Genomic DNA, 20,446 nt, shown 5'->3' on the forward strand with positions numbered 1-20,446 from the left:
ACATCAACGTGTATTCATTCATCCCACGCGATAGACTGGACTGAACTACCAAGGTGCCCGACCTCGGCGGCGAAACAGGCAAATCCTGCCCAGTAGCAGCGCTGCTAGCAAACGCCCTGATAAGGCATAGGGGGCAGCCTTTGAGAGGATTCTCCTTGTTGCGCTGCAAGTGTTGAGTAGCGCAGAGATCAAGAACGCCCGGCAGATGTTCTGAGTCCTCTGACTGGCCTGTGGTTGGCTAGCTCGCAAATCTCTCATGTCAGCATTCCAAGTTGGTGTGTGACTGCTTCATACTGTACTGTACTGAGGTCGTATGTGCTGTGTGCACTATACGAGGATTTAGGCGGCACCCGAAGAAAATTCTGCAAAATGTCACTCACCATCCAATACCACCAATGCCAGCACTAGCGATGCAATTCGCAGCCGCGGCGTCTTCCCAGGTACGCGTACACACTGCAAAGGTACCCATGAGAGCGGTCCATGCTGGCACTTGATTCCAACCTACGAGTATGTACGAGTACCATCAGGGAGGACTGAAGAGGCAGAGGCAGAGGCAGAGGCAGAGGCAGAGGCACAAGAGAACTCAGACTCAATTACATCATGGGGCCATGCAGGCCTGTAGAATTTCACCTGCATATGTGCTGATACCTCCCCCATGTATGCACCCGTATTATTCATCATGTGCAAAGCGGTTTCAGCTGGGGGGAACCCCAAGCAAGGCCGGTTTCTACATCTGCCCTCTCGCGCCCTATCTAGAGTCCGTCGCCCGCGCGCTGAATGCGGCTGCCCGATTGTCGCCTCAGCACAGCGTTGAATCCGTCGTGTGACGCCGGGATGGAAAATGCCTAGCAGCAGTGCCGGCCGAAAGCGCGAGCTAACGGAGGAGAATTTCACAGGCCAGCCGCCAACCAGGGCCCTAAAAACAGAGAGAGATCCATGGATCCTGGCAACATTGAACCTTGCTGTGGACGCAAAATCCTGCATGCATGCGCTTAGATAATTGCTAACTAATTTGATGGCATGAAATGGCACCCCCAACCGCCAATTAACACCGGTTCCCCCCTCTCGCCTGCCACCCAATGACACCAAGAATTCCGCGTCCAACGTGCTAGGCGGATAGGCTGTCGGGTTCGGGCGGAGTCTAAAGTCGAGGTGGTGGAGATCTGGGTTACCTGTGAACTGTGACTGTTACTGTCAGGTTAGTATACTCCGTAGTAGTGCCTCAGTTCACGAGCGTTGCCGAGGAGTTGGAGTGGGCAAGTCGCGGCCTCGTAGCTCGGTTCGGCACCCGGCCATTTGCGTCTCTGCTGAGTCTGTGATTTGGCATCGATGGATTCGAGTTTTTTTTCTTCTTTCTTCTCTTGTCTTTGTCACCCCGGTCAGAGACGCTTGCATTGCACCCTCTTTGAAGTTGCTGGCTGTATTATATAAGGCTTGAGCAGCCTCAGTAAGAGCCATTGCCGCCTCCCCTCCTCCCTTTTCATCTCTCCATCCTGCCGTTGACTCGCGCGCATGAAATACCCCAGAGCATAAGGAAAACATATCCATCAAATCTCAACATTCAACTTTGCCTCTGCTCCCACTCTTTCTGGTGCTAGCCACCCCTCCCTCCGAGATACAGTATCAACTACCGGTTAATATTCCCAGAAGAGCCAAAAATAGCTGCCGCCGGCGAATCAAAAATCAAATCCCCCCAGCAACCACTCGACAGCTTTCGCCTCGAATCCTGTCGTGATTCAGTCCAACGTCATTGCAGTGAAGCGATCGCAGCGAAGGCGAAAAAAAAAAAACGACGCAAAAGCCGTCAGGGCAGGGGCTTCGATAACATCATCACTCCAGAAGGGGAACCGTAGCGCCGCACCAATTAGAGAAGCCCCAGTCAGCTGCAGCAAGCATCTGCTCTTCTGGACTGATTGCGACCCCGCCAAGCAACCCCGCGAGCTCCGGACGGCCAAACACAAGCACAGCACACCCAGTTGTCGCTGCCACACACTTCCTTCGTTCCTTGCGCAACTTGCAACTCAACCGGCCAATCAATTCAGCGATTCCGCGGGCTTTGGGCGGCGATAAACCAGGGGCTACTCGTGCGTCCTTATTAGTACTTCCGTCACCAACGGAACTCAGTTCCCTTCAGTCCAAGAGACGCTCGTCATCTTCATCTACCGGCATATCTATATCTATCCACCACCATGCCGGGCACCGATAGCGGGAGAAACTCCCCCATCCTATCGGCCTTTGGCCTCCCCTTGCGCTCCAACAGCACGAGAAGCAGCCGGCGAGCAAGCCCTGATCGTTCCGTGCCTCGCGACCATCTCCCCAAGGCGTATGGCGGCATCAGCTCCAACCGCAACAGCTACCATCAGTACATGATGAGTGCCACGCCCACTTCTTCTGCCACCCCGGTGGCTTCGTCCCTGTCCATCCCCAACTCGCCCGTTGCTCCGGCCGTCCACAGCGAGGCTACGCGCCAGATTCTGGCGTCGATGAACGAGGGAGGCGGTCGTAGGTCGGCCCAGGGCTCTCCGCGATCCAGCATGGACAACTCGACCACGTCGTTTGACAGCGTGCGCAGCAGCGGCTCTGACTGGCCGACGCACCCGTATGAGCTCAACACCATCGCCGAGCTGGACTCGCTGCCCATCGGCACCGAGGTCAACTTCCGTGGCCGCATTCACACCCAGCGCCAGCTTTCCAAGGCCCTCGACTTCCTTCTTCTCCGCGACCAGACCTTTTCTATCCAGGGTGTCCTTTCTAGAGAAAACATGGAAATGGTCCAGTGGGTGCAGAAGCTTCCTGCCGAGTCGCTGCTTCAGGTCAACGGTGTTCTCAAGGCGCCTCCCGAGCCTGTCCGATCCGCCACCGTCTCCCACGCCGAGGTTGATATCCATGGCCTGTGGCTTGTGAACCCGGCCCAGAGCGCCCCCTTCAGCGTCTACAGACCTCCCGAGGCCATGCGCAACCGCATGTCGTCGCGTATTCTTGATCTGCGACACCCGGCCAACCAGGCCCTGTTCCGCATCCGATCCATGGTCTCTCGCCAGTTCCGCGACACCCTCGAGGGCTACGGCTTTGTAGAGATCAACACCCCCAAGCTGCAGCCTGCTGCCACTGAGAGCGGCGCCTCCGTCTTCAAGGTCAACTACTTTGGCCGCAAGGCCTTCTTGGCCCAGAGCCCCCAGCTCGCCAAGCAAATGTCTGTCTCTGCCGACTTTGGTCGTGTCTATGAAATCGGTCCTGTTTTCCGTGCCGAAAACTCAAACACTCATCGCCATCTGACCGAGTACACCGGTCTGGACATTGAAATGGCTATTGAGCACGACTACCACGAGGTCATCCAGGTGCTTGACGAGTTCCTCAAGAACGTCTTCAAGGCCGTCTACGCCATGCCCGAGGTCGAGGTCCTCAAGCAGCGATGGCCCAGCAGCGAGTTCAAGTACCTGGACGAGACGCTGATTCTCGACTTCCGAGACGGCCTCCAGATGCTCCGAGACGACGGTCGTGAGGCTCCCGAGGAGGATCTCTCTACTTCTGACGAGATCCGACTGGGCGAGCTTGTTAGAGAAAAGTACAACACCGATTACTACGTGCTGGACCGCTTCCCCACAAACGCCCGCCCCTTCTATACCCACAAAGACCCCGAAGACCCCAGGTGGACCCGGTCCTTTGACATCTTCATCCGCGGCCAGGAGATTTGCTCCGGTGGTCAGCGTATCCACGATGCCACAGAGCTGCGTGCCAACATGTCTGCCGCCGGCATTGCCGAAGAGGGCATGGAAGAGTACATGGCCGGTTTCGACCTCGGCGCGCCGCCACACGCTGGAGCCGGTCTTGGTCTCGAGCGTATCGTGACCTGGATGCTCGAGCTCGGAGACGTGCGAAACGCCTCGCTCTTCTACCGCGACCCCAAGTCTCTCCCCGACCGCAAGCCCGGCCTGCCCCACCCCGAGGCCGACACCACCAAGCAGTATGCCGCACTCCATACCCCCCCGGTCGAGAAGCTCATTGCCAACTACGGCGATGCTTCCAACACCTCTTGGCTGGACGAGCGATTCGAGATTTGGAGACACAAGTCTGGCGCCGCCATTGGATATGTCAAGCAGGAGAAGTTTGCCATGATTACTGGCGATCCTCTCTGCGATAAGTCGCAGTACAAGGACGTCGTCTCGTCGTTTGTCAAGTACGTCGTGACTGAGCTCAAGCTCGTCCCCATGTGGATGCTTGTCTCGTACGACGTGCAGAGGATTCTGGCGCACGACATGGGCTGGCGAACCCTCTCTTGTACCGAGGAGCAGCGTGTCGACACCGCGAGACACCAGAGCCCGGCTGGCGGACCCAAGGCCCGCCGAGTCGAGCGTGAAGGCGTCAAGATTCACGAAGTCAAGCCCGATGAGGACTTCATCTCGCGCGCCGACCCGGCCATTGAGGCCTGGAAGGCCAACCGCAAGGGCAAGCAGGTGCACTTGACCGAGGTGCGCCCCTGGGTCGACCCGGAGCACCGCCGCTACTTTGCCGCCGAGAAGGACGGCAAGGTGCACGCCATGGTCGTCTTGGCCAAGCTGTCTCCCCGCCACGGCTGGCAGGTCAAGTGGGCTCTGGACTTCCCCGGAGCCGTCAACGGCGCCATCGAGGTCCTCATTGAGCACGCGCTGTCGTGCGTCACTGGACAGGTGACGTTTGGTGTCGGCGTGTCGGAGAAGCTGACCCCTGGCGAGCACCTTCACGGCATCCGGGCCAAGTTCCTTGCCACCACCTACCGTTCCATTGTCGAGAGTCTTGGGCTGCGCAGAAAGGCTGGTTTCCGGTCCAAGTTTGGTGCCCTCGGTGAAGAGGTGTACATTTGCTACCCCAAGCACGGCGTCGGCTTGAGAGATTTGCAGCAAGTCATCAAGTTTTTCCAGGATTAGGGGATGCACGCATGAAAGAAATGATACCAAATGATACCACCAAAAGCTCTCCAACCAATACATCTCAACTCGAAAAAACAAAAATAACAAGAAGCATACCTAAAAACAAAGTACCATGTCTATTGAAATGAGACTTGAGTTTGCTAGTGATGAGACAATGGATGGAGGGCTGGCTGCTTTGCATGGCATACGGGAGAGATGGAGGAATTACTGTTGGGGATTGCGCATCATATTCACTGTTTTTCTTTTTCTTTCTTCTCTCTTCTCTTCAAGATACCGACGTTTTGCTCCTTCTTTTTTTCTTTTTCTTTTCTTCTTCTTCTTCACTGATGGGATGGGCATGAGGCTATTTGTATAGATGGGATGGATGGGTGGACTGTTTCATTGTTGGATGGTATACCGGGTTAGGAGGAGGAATGGGGCCTAAACATTGGTTTATGAGTAGTTTTTATTTTTCATTACATTTGATGAATAAGGATATGATGCACAAGTATTGCGCCCCGATTTCTTTCAAGTTGACGCCGTTTTTTTTTTGAGTCTTCTTATCGTACACTATATAGCAGAACTGAGTCAGGATCTTTGTTTAATATGCTCAGATGTCTGGAAGATGATGGGCTTGACAGATCTAGTGTGTCTATTTCTATATATTGCCCCCCCTCTAGTTGTCGATTTCTTTTACTCGTGCCATGAAATGTACAGCATGATGCCCGCGCCGACAGCAACGGCTGTGAATTGCGTCAGCGTCTTGCGCAGCTCTAGCATCTTGTTGGGACCAGTCTCTAGCAGTTCCGGGATGACGGCGACGGTGCCGACGTATAAGAAAGTTCCGGCCGTGAAAGGCAGCAACATGTCGCCCCATGTCTAACAAAAACACACATATTAATATCAGGGCCATCCAAGGGAAATCATCACATATTCGAGAGAGAGAGAAAAAGGGGTGAAATAGGGGGGGGGGGAGTGTTGAAACTTACAAGGCTCGTCCCCCACAGACCCGCGTTCCGGGCCATGCTCTCGCCGTCGTCACCGGCGCCGGAGCCAAACTCCTGGACGGCGATGCCGATGAGGGTGCCCATGAAGGCGCCGATGGCGGTGACGAACTGGGAGGCCATGGCGGCGCGCTTGGAGAAGCCGGACTGGACGAGGAGGGCAAAGTCGCCGACCTCGTGGGGGATCTCGTGGAAGAAGACGGCGACGGTGGTGGTTGCGCCGATGGTGGGGGAGGCGTAGAAGCTGGCGGACATGGCGAGGCCGTCGGTGATGTTGTGGGTGAAGTCGGCGCTGGAGAGGGAGCGGGGTGGTTTAGTATTTTGGTTTGGTGTTTCTGGTAGAGGAGTGTTGAGATGCTGAGATGGCTTACATTAGGTTGAGATAGCCTCCTAGCTTTACGCTGGGGTTGATCTCCTTGAGCTGCTTCGACTCGTCGACTCGGCTCTGCTTGTCGCCCTTGTTCGTCTTTCGCGATTTAGCCTCGTTCTTGAGCGTGTTTGCCCCCGTGGAGATGCCGACATCCGCGTTCGCAACACGTCCCTCATCATGCGAATGTCCGTGGGAGTGATCGTGTCCAGCGCCACCCGTCGCAATCCGCAGTCCCTTGTCCATGGCCACAAACGTCATGAAGCCGACCAAGATGCCCAGTCCGAGGATGAGGTTGCGGTTCGGCTCGACGAGCACAAACCGGGCCCTGTCCGGCTCGTCCTCGCCGACAAAGATCTCGGGCAGCAGGTGGAAGAGCGTGTCGCCCAGCAGCCCGCCCACGGCAAAGGCCACCATGACGGACAGCGAGGAAGGGTCGATGTTGGTCGGGACGAGGGCCAGCAGGAAGTTGGGCGGGCCGGAGATGTAGAGCGTGGCGAGGAGGGCGTTGACGGCGGGCGAGCCGGGGAAGAGCACGGAGAAGAGCTTCGTCGTGAGGGAGGAGGGCGCGGTTTCGAAATGCGCCCGCTTGGCGGCGTTGAGTTCCTGGATGACGGGGCATGTCTAGAGGCGCGGGAAGGCAAGGGCTTCAGTTAGCACTGCTATAGATGTTGTGTGTGTTTTCTCTACTATCCATCCTGCTAAACATACCTGAAGCTGGCCATCAAGCTCCTCCAAGCTTAGACTCTCGATGGCTGCTGGGGCTCCCTTGACGTGCGATGCCGCCGCACAGGCCGCCAGCAAGAAGACGCATGACGCAGCCAAAGTCTTGCAGGCGCTGCTACGAGCCATTGCGTCGAACAGCCTGAGATTTCCTTGGCCAATGGCTCTAAAAGAAGAAGAAGAACAAAAAAAGGTGGTTGATGATGATTTGGCTGTCGAGTGATGCATCGCCTAATCGAGACACGCCAGAAAGACACGAATCGTTGATGGTGCCGGTGATCCACTTTTTGAGGTGTTCTGTGATGTTATTGGTTGCATGTGCCTGGATTGGACATGGACGAGCTTCAATTGTATTGCCAGGATGTGGTACAGAATGTAATGCAATTGCAGCTGTGATGACTGTACTTTTGGATTCCGTGATCAATACATAATATGGCATGCAGGTGGCGCTTTAGACATGTTGTATCATGAAAGAAGAGAGATGGTGATGCCTTGTCTGTAGTAAGAATTGATGATGCATATCACGAAATAACCCGTGCATCACAAAGTATATCCGCATGCGACGATGATTCTGCTCAATCATTAGATGATATTCCCTAAGCTCAGTTGTATGGACTTTGATTGTATTTTTTTATTAGTTCCCATGTATGTCGAACATGGGAGGCAATGTCCAAGGTAATATGTGTCTACACAAGGAGAACAAGACCACTACCATAGAGAGCTTGGTGTAGTGAGAAAATGAGCACTGCATCTGTATATCCTGTATGTTGATGATTTTATAAGACGCCTAACCTGAAGGTCAATGGGGAGGAGAATTTGGCCCGTAGTCAGTATCTAATCAATCAATTGATGGTGTACTGCTGCAAATCGAACGAATTATGTCCCTTCATGTGAGACTTCGTGGACGGTTGTTACAAGACATATCAGGTGCCGTTTGGCAATGATATCTGAAACGAGTGACGGATGAATGCTATATATTGTCTGATAGCATCAGTAGCTGACGTTGGAGATGTATCACTAAAGAGAGCTTCTACGTAATACCATGGTGAGTTATTCCGTGGAGAGTTTGTCGAGGGCTTATTTGACTCTGTCATGCTTGTGGAAGGGCCTCAGGACCAGATTGCGAAGTTAATTTTCCAAGATTCCAATCGTAGCAGCAACTTATCACTTGGACTATTTACAGCCAATTTATTAAAGTCTTTTCACACAGATTCAACATGGGCATCCCTGACGCCATCATTTCTGGGCCACCCATAGACCCTGCTCTAGTAAAGCATCATCTCAGCTATTTATGACGAAGCTTCACCAGGAGGAGGATGTGCGACAACCAACCACAAACCAGCCTCCAATGTCCCGCAATCCCTGGTCAGGCCCAAGGAGATCCATCCATGCCCAGTGTCGAGATCCCGCAGCCGTTCTCATTGTTAGGAGACATCTCAGTCTTGGATAGTCTACGAAAGGATATCACTACGCTCTGCAACACACACGTATCCTCGATAGAAGACGCGAATCCCTGCACGCAGTTTCAAGAGGACCTTCTATCACTGTCACCAAGATGTGCAGGAGACAACGTGACACGAATTACACTCGGACTGGGTCAAGACGTGCAGTTGGAGCTTTTCAAGGAAACATGGTAGAAAACAGCCAATGCGGCTTCGATGCTTCGTACCAGAATCGTACGTCACAGCCAGCATGGGCTTATGCAAGTGGTTATAGAGCAACATGTTGATTGGATTGAGGCTCAAGGCCTCAAGCCACATCTCCAAATGGATCGAGATAAGTCGATGACCTCCCGATATGCCATTGTCAAGGACGACGAGACTCTCAGACCGCGGTGGTTTGTATGGACCGTGCATCGCTCCCTGTGTGATGAGTGGTCTCTACGTCTCATACTTGACGCAGCGGAAAAGGCTGCCCATCAAAGACAAATCTCTGGGCATCACGGCTTCAAGTCTTGTGCAGGCAGCGTGGGCTCTAGTTGTCAGCCGAATGACAAGTTCTGACGACGTGGTCTTTGGCATGGCCGTATCAGGCAGAAAAGCTCATGTTCTTTATATCGACATATTGCCCGGCCCAACCACTGCCACAGTCCCATGGCGTACCAAGCGTGTAAAAGATCAGCAGGTTGTGGAATACTTGACGGCCGTGCAGAATCAGGCAATAGAAATGATGCCTTTCGAACAAACTAGAGAGAATCATTGAGGTTATGATTGGTGAAGAGACATCTCTAGAGGCTTTGTTGAATTCCCTTGATTAGGGGGCTCATGTATGCTTCATGAAGGGTAAAATGTTGGGATCCAGAAACAGGAGAAGCAAAATCTAACAGTATTAAGAAACAGCCCTTTATAACTCAGCCAGTTAGACCTTCGTATTCAATACTTTGGTCATTCCAATCTGTCAGCATCATCATATTGTCAGGGGCCCGAGGAAGGAAGAGGCATAATAGAGCCACAGAGCTGGCGAATACTGCTAAAGTTACTGCTTAGAGGCTAGTTATAGCTAGGATTTACTATATAAAGGAGCGTAAATCCCCTTAGTTTTAAAGGAGGTTAGAGATAAATATAGTTATTATATACCTCTTAGCTGCTTTATTCCCTTTATAATAATTAAAACCTCTCCTTAACTTTATTACTTTCTTATATATTACTGCCTTTAATAAGTTTATTTTTTTTTAAAAAGTAAGAGATTATTAAAGTAAGGATAATAAAGACTACTGCTTAAAAATAAGTAAAAAGTTAGTTATATTTTAAAAGTATATAATAAAGCTTTATACTTTATATAATACTTTTTAAGGAAAAATCTACTTTTTAAATTAGTATTTTAATTTTTAATATATAATATAACCCTTAATTTATTATTTTAAATTCCCTAGCCCTTTTTAAAAAATAATATATTTTTTTAACTAAAGATAAATTACTTAGTTTTATAATTTTTATTATAAAGGAAAATTAAAAAAAAAAGCTTACTTAATATTTAGTAAATTTTATTAACTTTTAAAATAAAGAATTTAAAGTGTTTTTTTTATAAAAAGGGCCTTTTTTTAAATTACTTATTATAATTTCTTAAAAAAAGCCTATAAAAAAGCTAATAAATTATATAAAGAATTAAAAGTTATATTTTCTAAAGCCTATATTTAAAAAAAAGACTTAGGGAGAATATTAAAATTATATTTTTAAATTTAATATTTTATTTATATTTAAAGAAATTATTAATAAAATATATAAAGTTTTTATAATAAGCCTTTATTTTAAAAAAAAAACTTAATAATACTAAATTAATTATTTTAAAAAGGAACTTTAATAAAATTATAATAATATTACTTATATATAATACTTAAGGTAATATAAAAACTAGGTTAAAAATATTTAATTTTATATTATTAATAAAAAAAAAGTATTAAATATTATATATTAAGGGAAGGGTAAAATTATAAAAAAGTTTATTAAATAATTTAAAAAAGCTAATAATAAAGTTTTATATTATATAAATAATAATTATAAAATCTTAATTTTTTTTTAAAAGGTATTTTTAAAAATAAAAAAATATATTTTTTATAAAAGACTTTTTATTATATAGTAAGATTTTTATAAAAAGTATTTTAAAGTAAAATTAATTATTAATAGCCTTAGTAAAGGGGATAAATAAAGAGAAAGAAATTTTACTTATTTTAAAAAAAGTAAATATATTTTTTATATTTTATATAAAAAAAGGGAAGTTTTAATTATACTAAAATAATCCTTAGGCTAAATAAAGAATAATATTTTAATTAATAACCCCTTGGCTATTTTAAAGTAGGGAAAGTATAAACTTTTATTAAAGATTATATATTATAAATATAAAACTCCTAGGTATTATTTTATAAGCTATAAAAAGCTAAATTACTTATATTATAAAAATAAAAAGTATATTATAAAGTATTATAATAACTCTTAAGTAAGTATTTTAGCTAATTTAATATAAAGCTTAAACTTTAAATTAATTATTTTAAAAAAAGCTTAGGAAAGTAAGGCTTATTTATTTAAGCTATTATTTATTATATTCCTTATAATAAAGAGGAAAGTATAAATATAGGTAGGAGGAATATAAAAGTTAAAAATTATTATTTTTAATATTAAAAATAATATTAATATATTAAGTAAATACTTAGTAAAGAATACTTTAGTAATATTTAATAATAATTTAGTAATTACCTTAGTATATAAAAACTTAGGTAAAATATATAATTATATTTTTTAGCTCTTAAGGATAAGAGATAATTAAAAAGTTAAGAAGTAAATATTTATAAGTTTTATAATAGTAAAAATATTTAATAATATTATCCTAGGGAGATTATAATATAATTAAATAGATTTTATTATTATTACTAAAGATAATTTTTTTAATACTTAATATTAATAAAAATTTTAATAATAATAACCTTTAAGTAATAAATATATACCTAGGTAAAAAAAGCTTAAGTTAAACTAGTTATTATATATTTTAATATTAGCGCTATTATAAACTAAAATACTTTTATAACCTTACTTTAAAAGAAAGCTATAAAGCCTTTATTTATAAAATATATAAATAAGGTAAAGGTATTTAACTTAAAATTAATAATAAAGCTAATACTTTTATAAAAACTAATATATATAATAAATCTAAAGTTAAAAGTAGAATTTTTTTAAGGATTTATTTACTCTTTAGTAAAAAAGGAGCTAGAGGTATTATAAAAATATATTAAGTAAGTATTATAGTAAAGCTAAATATATTAATTTATAAGTTCCTAGGGTATATTAATATTATTTATTTTAAAAAAGGGAGGTAAGCTATACCTTTATATAGATTATTATATATTAAATAAAATAATATATAAAAACTATATACTACTACCTTTAATTTATAAAATCCTTAATTAGCTTTAAAGTATAAAAATTTACTTTAAGCTAAATATAAAAAATATATATTATTATATAAGAGTTTATAAAAAAAATAAGGAGAAAATAGCTTTTAAGTATAAATATAGGTTATATAAGTTTTAGGTAATACCTTTTAAATTAATTAATACCCCTGTTACTTTTTAAAAGTATATTAATAAGGCGCTTAAAAGCTTAATAAATTATATTTATATAATTTATTTAAATAATATTTTAATTTATAGTAAGGACTTTACTAAATATATATAATATATTTAAGAAGTATTAGATAAGTTAAAGTAATATAGGATATTTACTAATTTTAAAAAGTATAAATTTAATATAATAAAAATCTTTTATTTTAAGTTTATAATAACCCTTAAAGAAATTAAAATAAAAAAGAAGTATATAAAGGTAATTATTAATTAATTTATTTTATATATTATTACTAATATTTTTATTTTTATTAATTTTACTAATTTTTATTAAAAATTTATAAAAAATTATAATAAAATTATAATACCCTTAATTAACTTAATAAAAGGAAGGGCTAAAGGGAATATTATATTAAGAAAATAAGGGTTAGTAATATTTAAGAAATTTATTAATACTTTTTAATAAAAACCTATACTTTACTACTATAACCTTAATATATTAATTTATATTAAAATAAATATTTTAAAATATATAATTAGTATTATATTATCCTAGCTTATAAAGGGAGCTTAGTACTCTATTACTTATTTTTTATAAAAGCTTAGTAAAGTAAAAGTATATTATTAAACCCCTAATACTAAAATACTTATTATTATAAAGGTATATAAAACTTAAAAATATTATTTTATATATACTTAAAATAAAGTAAAAGTTATTATTAATTATTTAAATTATAATTTCCTTATTAAAAAAAAAAAACTCTTAAGTAAGTAAATATTATAGCTATAAAAGCTAGCCTTATATAACTTTAAGATTATATATAGACTAAGTAAGGCTAATTTTATTAATAGGCTATTTTATTAAGTAAACTTATATTAGTTATAAAATAAAAAGTAATTATTTTTTAAATATTTTATACTTTTTATAAATAAATTTTATATTAAATTATACTTAGAAAATAAAAAAATATAGGAAAAAAAACCTTACCCTAAATTAATAATATAGGATAATTACTTAAACTTAAGGTTATACTTTAACTTAACTCCTTAAGCTAAAAAGGATTTACTAGGAAATAAGCTTTATCTTTAATATATAACCTATAGGCTAGCTAGATTTATATAAATAATATATAAAAGCGCTATTATAATATTAAAGAAATTACCTAAAACCTTATAAAAGGTATTACTTATTATATAGTAAGGGAATACCTAAGTATAAGAGTTAATAGTTAAATATAAAGCCCTAGGGAGGACTTAAGGTAGATAAAGTATAAATAAGAAATATTTTCTTTAATATAAGGCTAGAATTTTTATATTTTATAATATAAAGTAAAAGATATTAATTTTATTTTATAATAATAAAATAGCTAGCTACTTAGGTATTAGTAAAAGCTATATATAAATAGCCTAGACTTATTTTTAGTAAAATATAAAAAGAAATTTAAAAAAATATATTAATATTTATTATATATATTAAATAATAAAGCCTTATTATTATAAATTTTATAAAGAATTAATAATATTACTTATATTAATATAGCCTTAGGAGGAGTTTTTAATAAACTTTATTATAAAGCTTTTTAAAATTATAAAATAAAGGAAAACTTATAATTTAATATTTATTATTATTAATAAATTTATAAAATATATATTATATTTTTTATACTTATAGTAAATAATTATAAATAAATTAGTTAATAAGTTCTTTTATTATATTTTTAAACTATATAGAATTTTTAAAAAAATAATATTAGATTAAGGAAGCTTTTTTACTAATATATTCTAAAGGATTTTTTATTATTTACTAAGTTATAAAAAAAAACTTAATATTATTTTTTACCCTTAGATAAATAGCTAAATAAAATAGTAAAATTAAAACCTTAAATATTATTTTAGGGCCTTTTATAATAAGAATTAGCTTAATTAGCTATATAAACTTTTACTTATAGAATTTATATATAATATAATAAAGTATTTAGTAACTAGGTAAATATTAATATATTTACTACTTAACTATAAGCTTAACCCCCTTTTTATTAATAATAATAATTTATAATATATAAATAAAAATATTATTAATTAAGTTAATAAAATAGTTAAAGATTAAGAAAATATAGCTACTACTTTATAATACTTTAGTAATTTATATTATAAATAATATAATAAGGGGAGATAAAGGAAGGTATTTAATATAAGAGATTAAGTATTAGTATTAATTAAGAACTTTAGACTTAGGAAACTAAATTAGAAGTTAATACTTAAATATATAAGACTTTACTAAATTAATAAAGTTATTAATATAAGCAACTTTATTTATTAACTAAAGTTTTTAACTTTAGTTAAAATATACTTAATATTTAATATTATAATTCTTAAGGAATTTAAAAGTAAAAATAAAGTTTTTAAAAAGTTAAAAAATAACTTTTTTATACTAAAGAAAATATATAATATTAAAAAAATTATAAAATATAAAAAAAAAAAAAGAGGCTATATTTATTATATAAAATAAAAGGGCTATAGTAAAAAATATAATTCTTAGGTATTAAAGAAGGACTTTATAAATTAAAATTTTATAAAAGAATATAAAAATAACTTTTAATAAAACCCTATAAAGTCCTAAGGTATAAATAATATTTTAGCTATATTAGAAGTAGTTTAGATAATAAAAAGCTTAATATATATAATCTATAGTTATTATATAGCTAAAGTAAGGACTAGCTTAAAAAGCTTACTTAAATATATAAGATTTACTATAGAGGATAAAGTAAGAAAAAACTTATAAACTTCCTAAAGTAGCTAAAATAGTAAAAAGTTTAGTAAATATAAGCTATAATAATAAGGGTATAATATATAAGTATTAGTTTAAAGGGCTTATATAAATATATAAGATTTATAGTAAAAGATAAAGTAAGGAAAAATTTATAAAATTCCTAAAGTAGCTTAAATAATAAAAAGCTTAGTAAATATAATTTATAAATAATAATATAGCTAAAGTAAGGATTAGTTTAAAAAACTTACTTAAATATATAAGATTTATAGTAAAAGATAAAGTAAAAAAAAACTTATTTATTATAGAAGATAAAGTAAAAAAGAATTTATAAATTTTCTAAAGTAGTTAAAATAGTAAAAGCTTAGTAAATATAATTTATAAAAGTAGTATAGCTAAAGGTAAAGTTAGTAATATAATATATAAGTATTAGCTTAAAGGACTTACTTAAATATATAAGATTTATTTATAAAGCTTACTATAATAAAAGATAAAGTAAAGAAGAAATTATAAAAGCCTTAAAGTAACTTAAATAATAAAAAGCTTAGTAAATATAATTTATAATAATATATAATATAATATATAAGTATTAGCTTAAAGAACTTACTTAAATATATAAGATTTATTTATAAAGCCTTAGTAGTAAAAGGAAGTAAAAAAAAACTAAGGAAAACCTTAAGTAAGAATATAAATTTTATAAAAAGGGAGAACCTTGTGAAAATATAAGGAATTTCTTATTTATATTTATTTACTTTTTATTATTTTTTTTTAATTTCTCTTATTTTTATTTATTTTCTTTAATTTTTTTTACTTTTTTTTAATTTTTTTTACTTTCCCTTATTAAAGCTATTAGTAAATACTATAATTATTAAATATTATATTAAGATATTATAAAAGTAAAGGGGTTATAAAGTATACTTTATTTATTAATATTATTTATAGTAATATTATTAATAATAAAGGTTATCTTAGCTTATAATATATTAGCCTAGGAATTAAGGTAATCCTAAGTTATAGTAATAAAAATAGTATTTTAAGCTTAGCTAGGTATAAGCTAGGATTATAAAGAAAGTTAATAAAGGGTAATTTAGTAAAGCTAAAGGGAATAAACTAAGATATAAAATATAAGTATAGCCTAGAGATTATATAATAAATTTATAATATTTAGCTAAACTTAAGTATTTATAATTTTATAAATATAATATAAATAGGGTTATTATACTACTACTATAGTATAAGTTTAATAAGCAGGAGTTATTAATATAGGACTTAGCTTTACTTTATTATAAGCTTTTTTATAGTTTACTTAAAGTATAGTAATATAGGCCTAAGTATATATTAATACTTATTATATAGCTATTATAAAATTAGCTTACTAAGTTAAGGTTATTAAACTTAATTTTATTAATTAGGTTTATATATATAATTTTATTAGTAATTAATATAGAAATATAAGTATTATTATAATTATTATAATAAAAGTATTTATTACTATTATTTAAAAAGGAGTAAATAAAGCCTTAGTAAAATAAACTTAGGAAATAAGGCTATATATTTAATATATTATAATAATATTTTATTATATTACCTAGTTTTTAATAATTATAATAATATATATAATATTTATAAATATAAGGCTTATATTAGGTTTTAGTAAAGAGAAAAAGGGCTAAAATAAAATATAATTTACTTATTAGCTTTTAATAATATAATAGGGGGAGGCGTAAGCATAGGTATAGCTATAGCTATAGTTATTACTATAGTACTTAATATTAGCTTTTAATAAAGTATAGTTAAAAGGAGTATTATAGTAGAATTATTAATAAAAAAAGAAAAATATAATTATAATAGTAATAGTTAAAGACTTTATAAAAAGAAAAAGAAAAATACTTTTTTTATAATTTAAGTATTATAACTAATAGTTATAAACCTACTTTATAGAATTATTATTATAAAAGGTAAGTTATTTTATAATAAATAGCTTTTATATAGCTTTCTACTTTTATTTACTTAGGGATTATATTTTATATTATTATAATACTAAATAAAAGTTTTTTATTTATAGCTAAATTTTACTATAATTTATATAATAAAGAGTTAGGGCTAATACTTTAATAATACTTTATAAAAAAGTATAAAAGAAAATTATAAGGAATTATATAAGGGTATACTTTAAAAAAAAAAGGGTAGCCTATTAGGGGCCTAAGGAAGAAAGAGGTATAATAAAGCTATAAAGTTAGTAAATATTACTAAAGTTACTGCTTAAAGATTAGTTATAGCTAGGATTTACTATATAAAGGAGCATAAATCCCCTTAGTTTTAAAGGAGGTTAAAAATAAATATAGTTATTATATACCTCCTAGCTACTTTATCCCCTTTATAACAACTAGAACCTCTCTTTAACTTTATTATTCTCTCGTACACTGCCGCCTCTGACACATGTTATCGCTTTGCCACGTGGCAGTCGCATATCCGATCTGTTACTCTGCCTCTTACAAAACTCTGTGCCTGGCGCTAAGAAAACGCCGGCTTCACATCTCCAAGAGACAATCTCAAGCCGGCTCTTATCTCTAGGCGATGGGCTTATCTGGAAGCGACGAGCATTTCAATGGATACATTCACCGATCCTCGTCTTGCATCCCACGTGCTTCTTATAAAGACATGAATCAGTATCAGGAATCCTGAAAAGATGTGACGTGACGACGTTGTCAATTGATACAAGCCTCTCATAACTTACAATCACATCAAGTTCATTCTCACCTCTTCTTAGCTCTCATGAGACGCTGCTAGCCCCAGATCAACGGCATCACATCATCTCGTACCTAAGCACCAATGTCCACCACCGCATCAGCAGTCACCACGACTATCACCACGCCTCAGCGGCCGCTCTACCCCATCGGTATCCCCGAGAAGTTCTCATCCGACGGCGTCGTCCACCGCTTCCCCGGAAACACCACCGTCTGCCATGTCCCACCCGAATCTCCTCTCCAGCCCGGCATGAACGCCCTCCACGCCTCTCTCAGCTCCCATCCCGTGCTCTCCAAGCTCGTCCATCTCCTGCCAAAACCTTCATGGCACATGACCGTCGTCGATGGCGTCCGCGACACGGAATGCGAGCCCGGCATGTGGCCCCCCGGGATGGAAAAGCTTCCCCTGGACGAGTGCACCCGCGAACTCTCCACGAAGCTGAGGGCGGTCGGCCTAGAGCTGGAAAAGGAGGGCCTCGCACCGCCGTACAAGATGCGAGTCCGGGGCTTTGATCCCGCTGTTATTGGCATCGGGCTCGAGATTGAGGGAGCAAGCCCGGAGGAGGAGAAGCGTCTACGACGGCTGCGAGATAGAATCAGCGATGCGCTGGGCTTCAGGGCGCCGAACCACGAGACATACGGCTTTCACATCACCATGGCGTATCTGATGAGGCACATTGATGGCGAGAACAGGGATGCGCTGAACAGGGTGTTTGCGCAGCATTTGCCGGCGCTGCAGCGAGAGTTTGACCTTGGGTCGCTGGAGTTTTGCACGTTTGAGGACATGTATGCTTTTCACAGGCTGTTTTATCTCGGAGAGGCAAGAGTAATTGGCTGCTCAAAGTTGGTGTTGTACACATAGTCACATACATATAGACATGTGCCTTTTGAATGAACTCATAAACCTGAGCACGTCTAACGCACATATTTCAACCACAGCTCTTTTCAATATCAATTGCAACCAAATAAACACCCTGTTCATCTCATCTGCGTCTTTTTGTTATAAATCAATTCAATAGAGTTCAACAGTCATCTCATATAAACCACATCTGAACTACCACCAAACAGTTACAACACTGTCTCACACAACCCCGAGTCATGTTAGCTTCCACCAACACAATTTACCCGCCAGCTCTAAAAACATGGAACAAAACAAGTCTCCGAATAACCCCTTTGCCTAAATAGCCCCCCAAGCGTGCTTCTTAGTCTTCTCATCTTTGGCCGCTCGGCTCCAGATAAGTGCCTCGCCTGGAGATGAGCAAGACACCCTTCCAACAACTGCCCCGACTCGCCTCTTCGGAGATTATACCGAGCATCGTCTCTCTATTCTCCAGAATTATATCCCTTTGAGTGCGAAGGGGTCCATCTAGAGTATCTTCCTAGGATTATGGCTAATCAAATCGCCACAAATTGACACTACATCAGCTGCTGCCAAAAGCCTCAAAGGCAAGTCTTGAAATTTAGATGAGTACGTTGATATACTTGACATTAATGATTAACGCGTCGACCAGGCGACATTTTTGCTAGTAAATCAAGTCCTCTATTGTACCTAGCCTATATAGAAACATACCTAGTGGATACAGGTATATAGTTGGGACTGCTTCTCACTTACAGGGATGGAATTCCTTGATTTAAAGTCCTAATAAGATTTACCACGCTGTCAGATCTGCCATTGTGACCGGCTTGCTAAGGCACAGACTATTCGAATTGGCATGGATTAGAGGCCGGGACTAGCATTGCTAGGGTCGCCGGTCTAGACTCTATTTCCCCAGGTTTTCTTTTAGTACTTGATGTTAGTCAACGCTCGTCTTGGTGTTTTGGCACTACAATACTTTGCACTACCTTGCGTGTGTACGTGAGGAGTTGAGAAGGTATTGGAGGAAATCCTATAAGAGGTGCTGAATGCCAGTTACACTAATGACAGCACAGCATCACAACATCTCCCACTCTTCCTAAATCTTCGTCTTTATCTGCTCAATTTCAAAGATATAGAAGAGACAACGAGGAAGATTCAACCCTAGCACTGCTCCATCAGCATCTTGCCATCCTCCTCCTCTCCATCACAATGGGCCGCCCATCCGAAGACCCTCCCGTGGAAACCCTCAAACCCCAAGCCTACGACATCTCCGACGCCCAAGATGCCACCACCCAAGAACACGACCTCACCTTCTTCCAAGCCCTCTCGCTCTACCCAACCGGCGTCTGCTGGAGCATCGCCATGTCCACCGCCGTCGTCATGGAGGGCTACGACACCAAGCTCATCGGCACGCTCTTCGCCCAGCCGACCTTCCAAAAGGCCTTTGGCCACGAGGTCAAGCCCGGCTCGTACCAGATCTCGGCCCCCTGGCAGACGGGCCTGAGCAACGGGTCGACGGCGGGCCAGTTGCTGGGGCTCTTGCTGGCGGGTTACGTGAGCGAGCGGTTTGGCTTTCGCAAGACGATGCTTGCGGGCATGACGGGTGTTATTGGGCTCATCTTTATTACCTTTTTTGCTCCTAGTTTGGCCGTCCTCGAGGTTGGACAAGTCTTGTTCGGTAAGCGGCGTGTTCCTGTTTGTTGTATGAGAGGCAACTGCTCACTAACATGACCACCAGGTATCCCCCTTGGACTGTTTCAGACAATCCCCGTTGTCTATGCTCTTGAAATATCGCCTCTTTGCCTACGTGCCTACCTCACCAACTACGTCAATTTTTGCTGGGTATGACCTCTAAAGATCCCATAGATCCCATAAACCATATCAAAAAAAAAAAAAAACCCCCCAAGCTAACATCTCCAAAGGCCTTTGGCCAACTCATCGCCACCGGAACCCTCCGCGGCGTCCTCCCCATAACAACCCACTGGGCCTACAGAATCCCATTCGCAGTCCAGTAAATCAACCCGGGGGGGGGGGGGGGGGGGGGGG

The 20,446-nt window shown here is 38.9% G+C and overlaps 3 protein-coding genes across 3 annotated transcripts; 2 read left to right on the plus strand and 1 right to left on the minus strand.

The window, feature by feature from the left end:
- Nucleotides 1-2,189: 2,189 nt before the first annotated feature.
- Triagg1_8568 (uncharacterized protein) lies at nt 2,190-4,904 on the plus strand (the record flags this gene model as incomplete). The annotated part of the gene is made up of 1 exon (XM_062903429.1): nt 2,190-4,904. The coding sequence occupies one exon, from the start codon at nt 2,190-2,192 to the stop codon at nt 4,902-4,904; it is 2,715 nt and encodes a 904-aa protein (XP_062752564.1).
- A 675-nt stretch (nt 4,905-5,579) lies between these two features.
- On the minus strand, nt 5,580-7,109 carry Triagg1_8569 (uncharacterized protein; the record flags this gene model as incomplete). The annotated part of the gene is made up of 4 exons (XM_062903430.1): nt 5,580-5,765; nt 5,876-6,182; nt 6,262-6,881; nt 6,969-7,109. The coding sequence occupies 4 exons, from the start codon at nt 7,107-7,109 to the stop codon at nt 5,580-5,582; spliced, it is 1,254 nt and encodes a 417-aa protein (XP_062752565.1).
- Nucleotides 7,110-17,629: 10,520 nt separating this feature from the next.
- On the plus strand, nt 17,630-20,415 carry Triagg1_8570 (uncharacterized protein; the record flags this gene model as incomplete). The annotated part of the gene is made up of 4 exons (XM_062903431.1): nt 17,630-18,330; nt 19,474-20,078; nt 20,139-20,242; nt 20,323-20,415. 4 exons carry the CDS (start codon nt 17,630-17,632, stop codon nt 20,413-20,415), a joined length of 1,503 nt encoding a protein of 500 aa, XP_062752566.1.
- Nucleotides 20,416-20,446: the final 31 nt, after the last annotated feature.

Source organism: Trichoderma aggressivum (assembly GCF_033847375.1).
Source record: "Trichoderma aggressivum f. europaeum strain CBS 100526 chromosome Unknown scaffold_042, whole genome shotgun sequence".
In the NCBI taxonomy this organism is placed as follows: Eukaryota; Fungi; Ascomycota; class Sordariomycetes; order Hypocreales; family Hypocreaceae; genus Trichoderma; species Trichoderma aggressivum.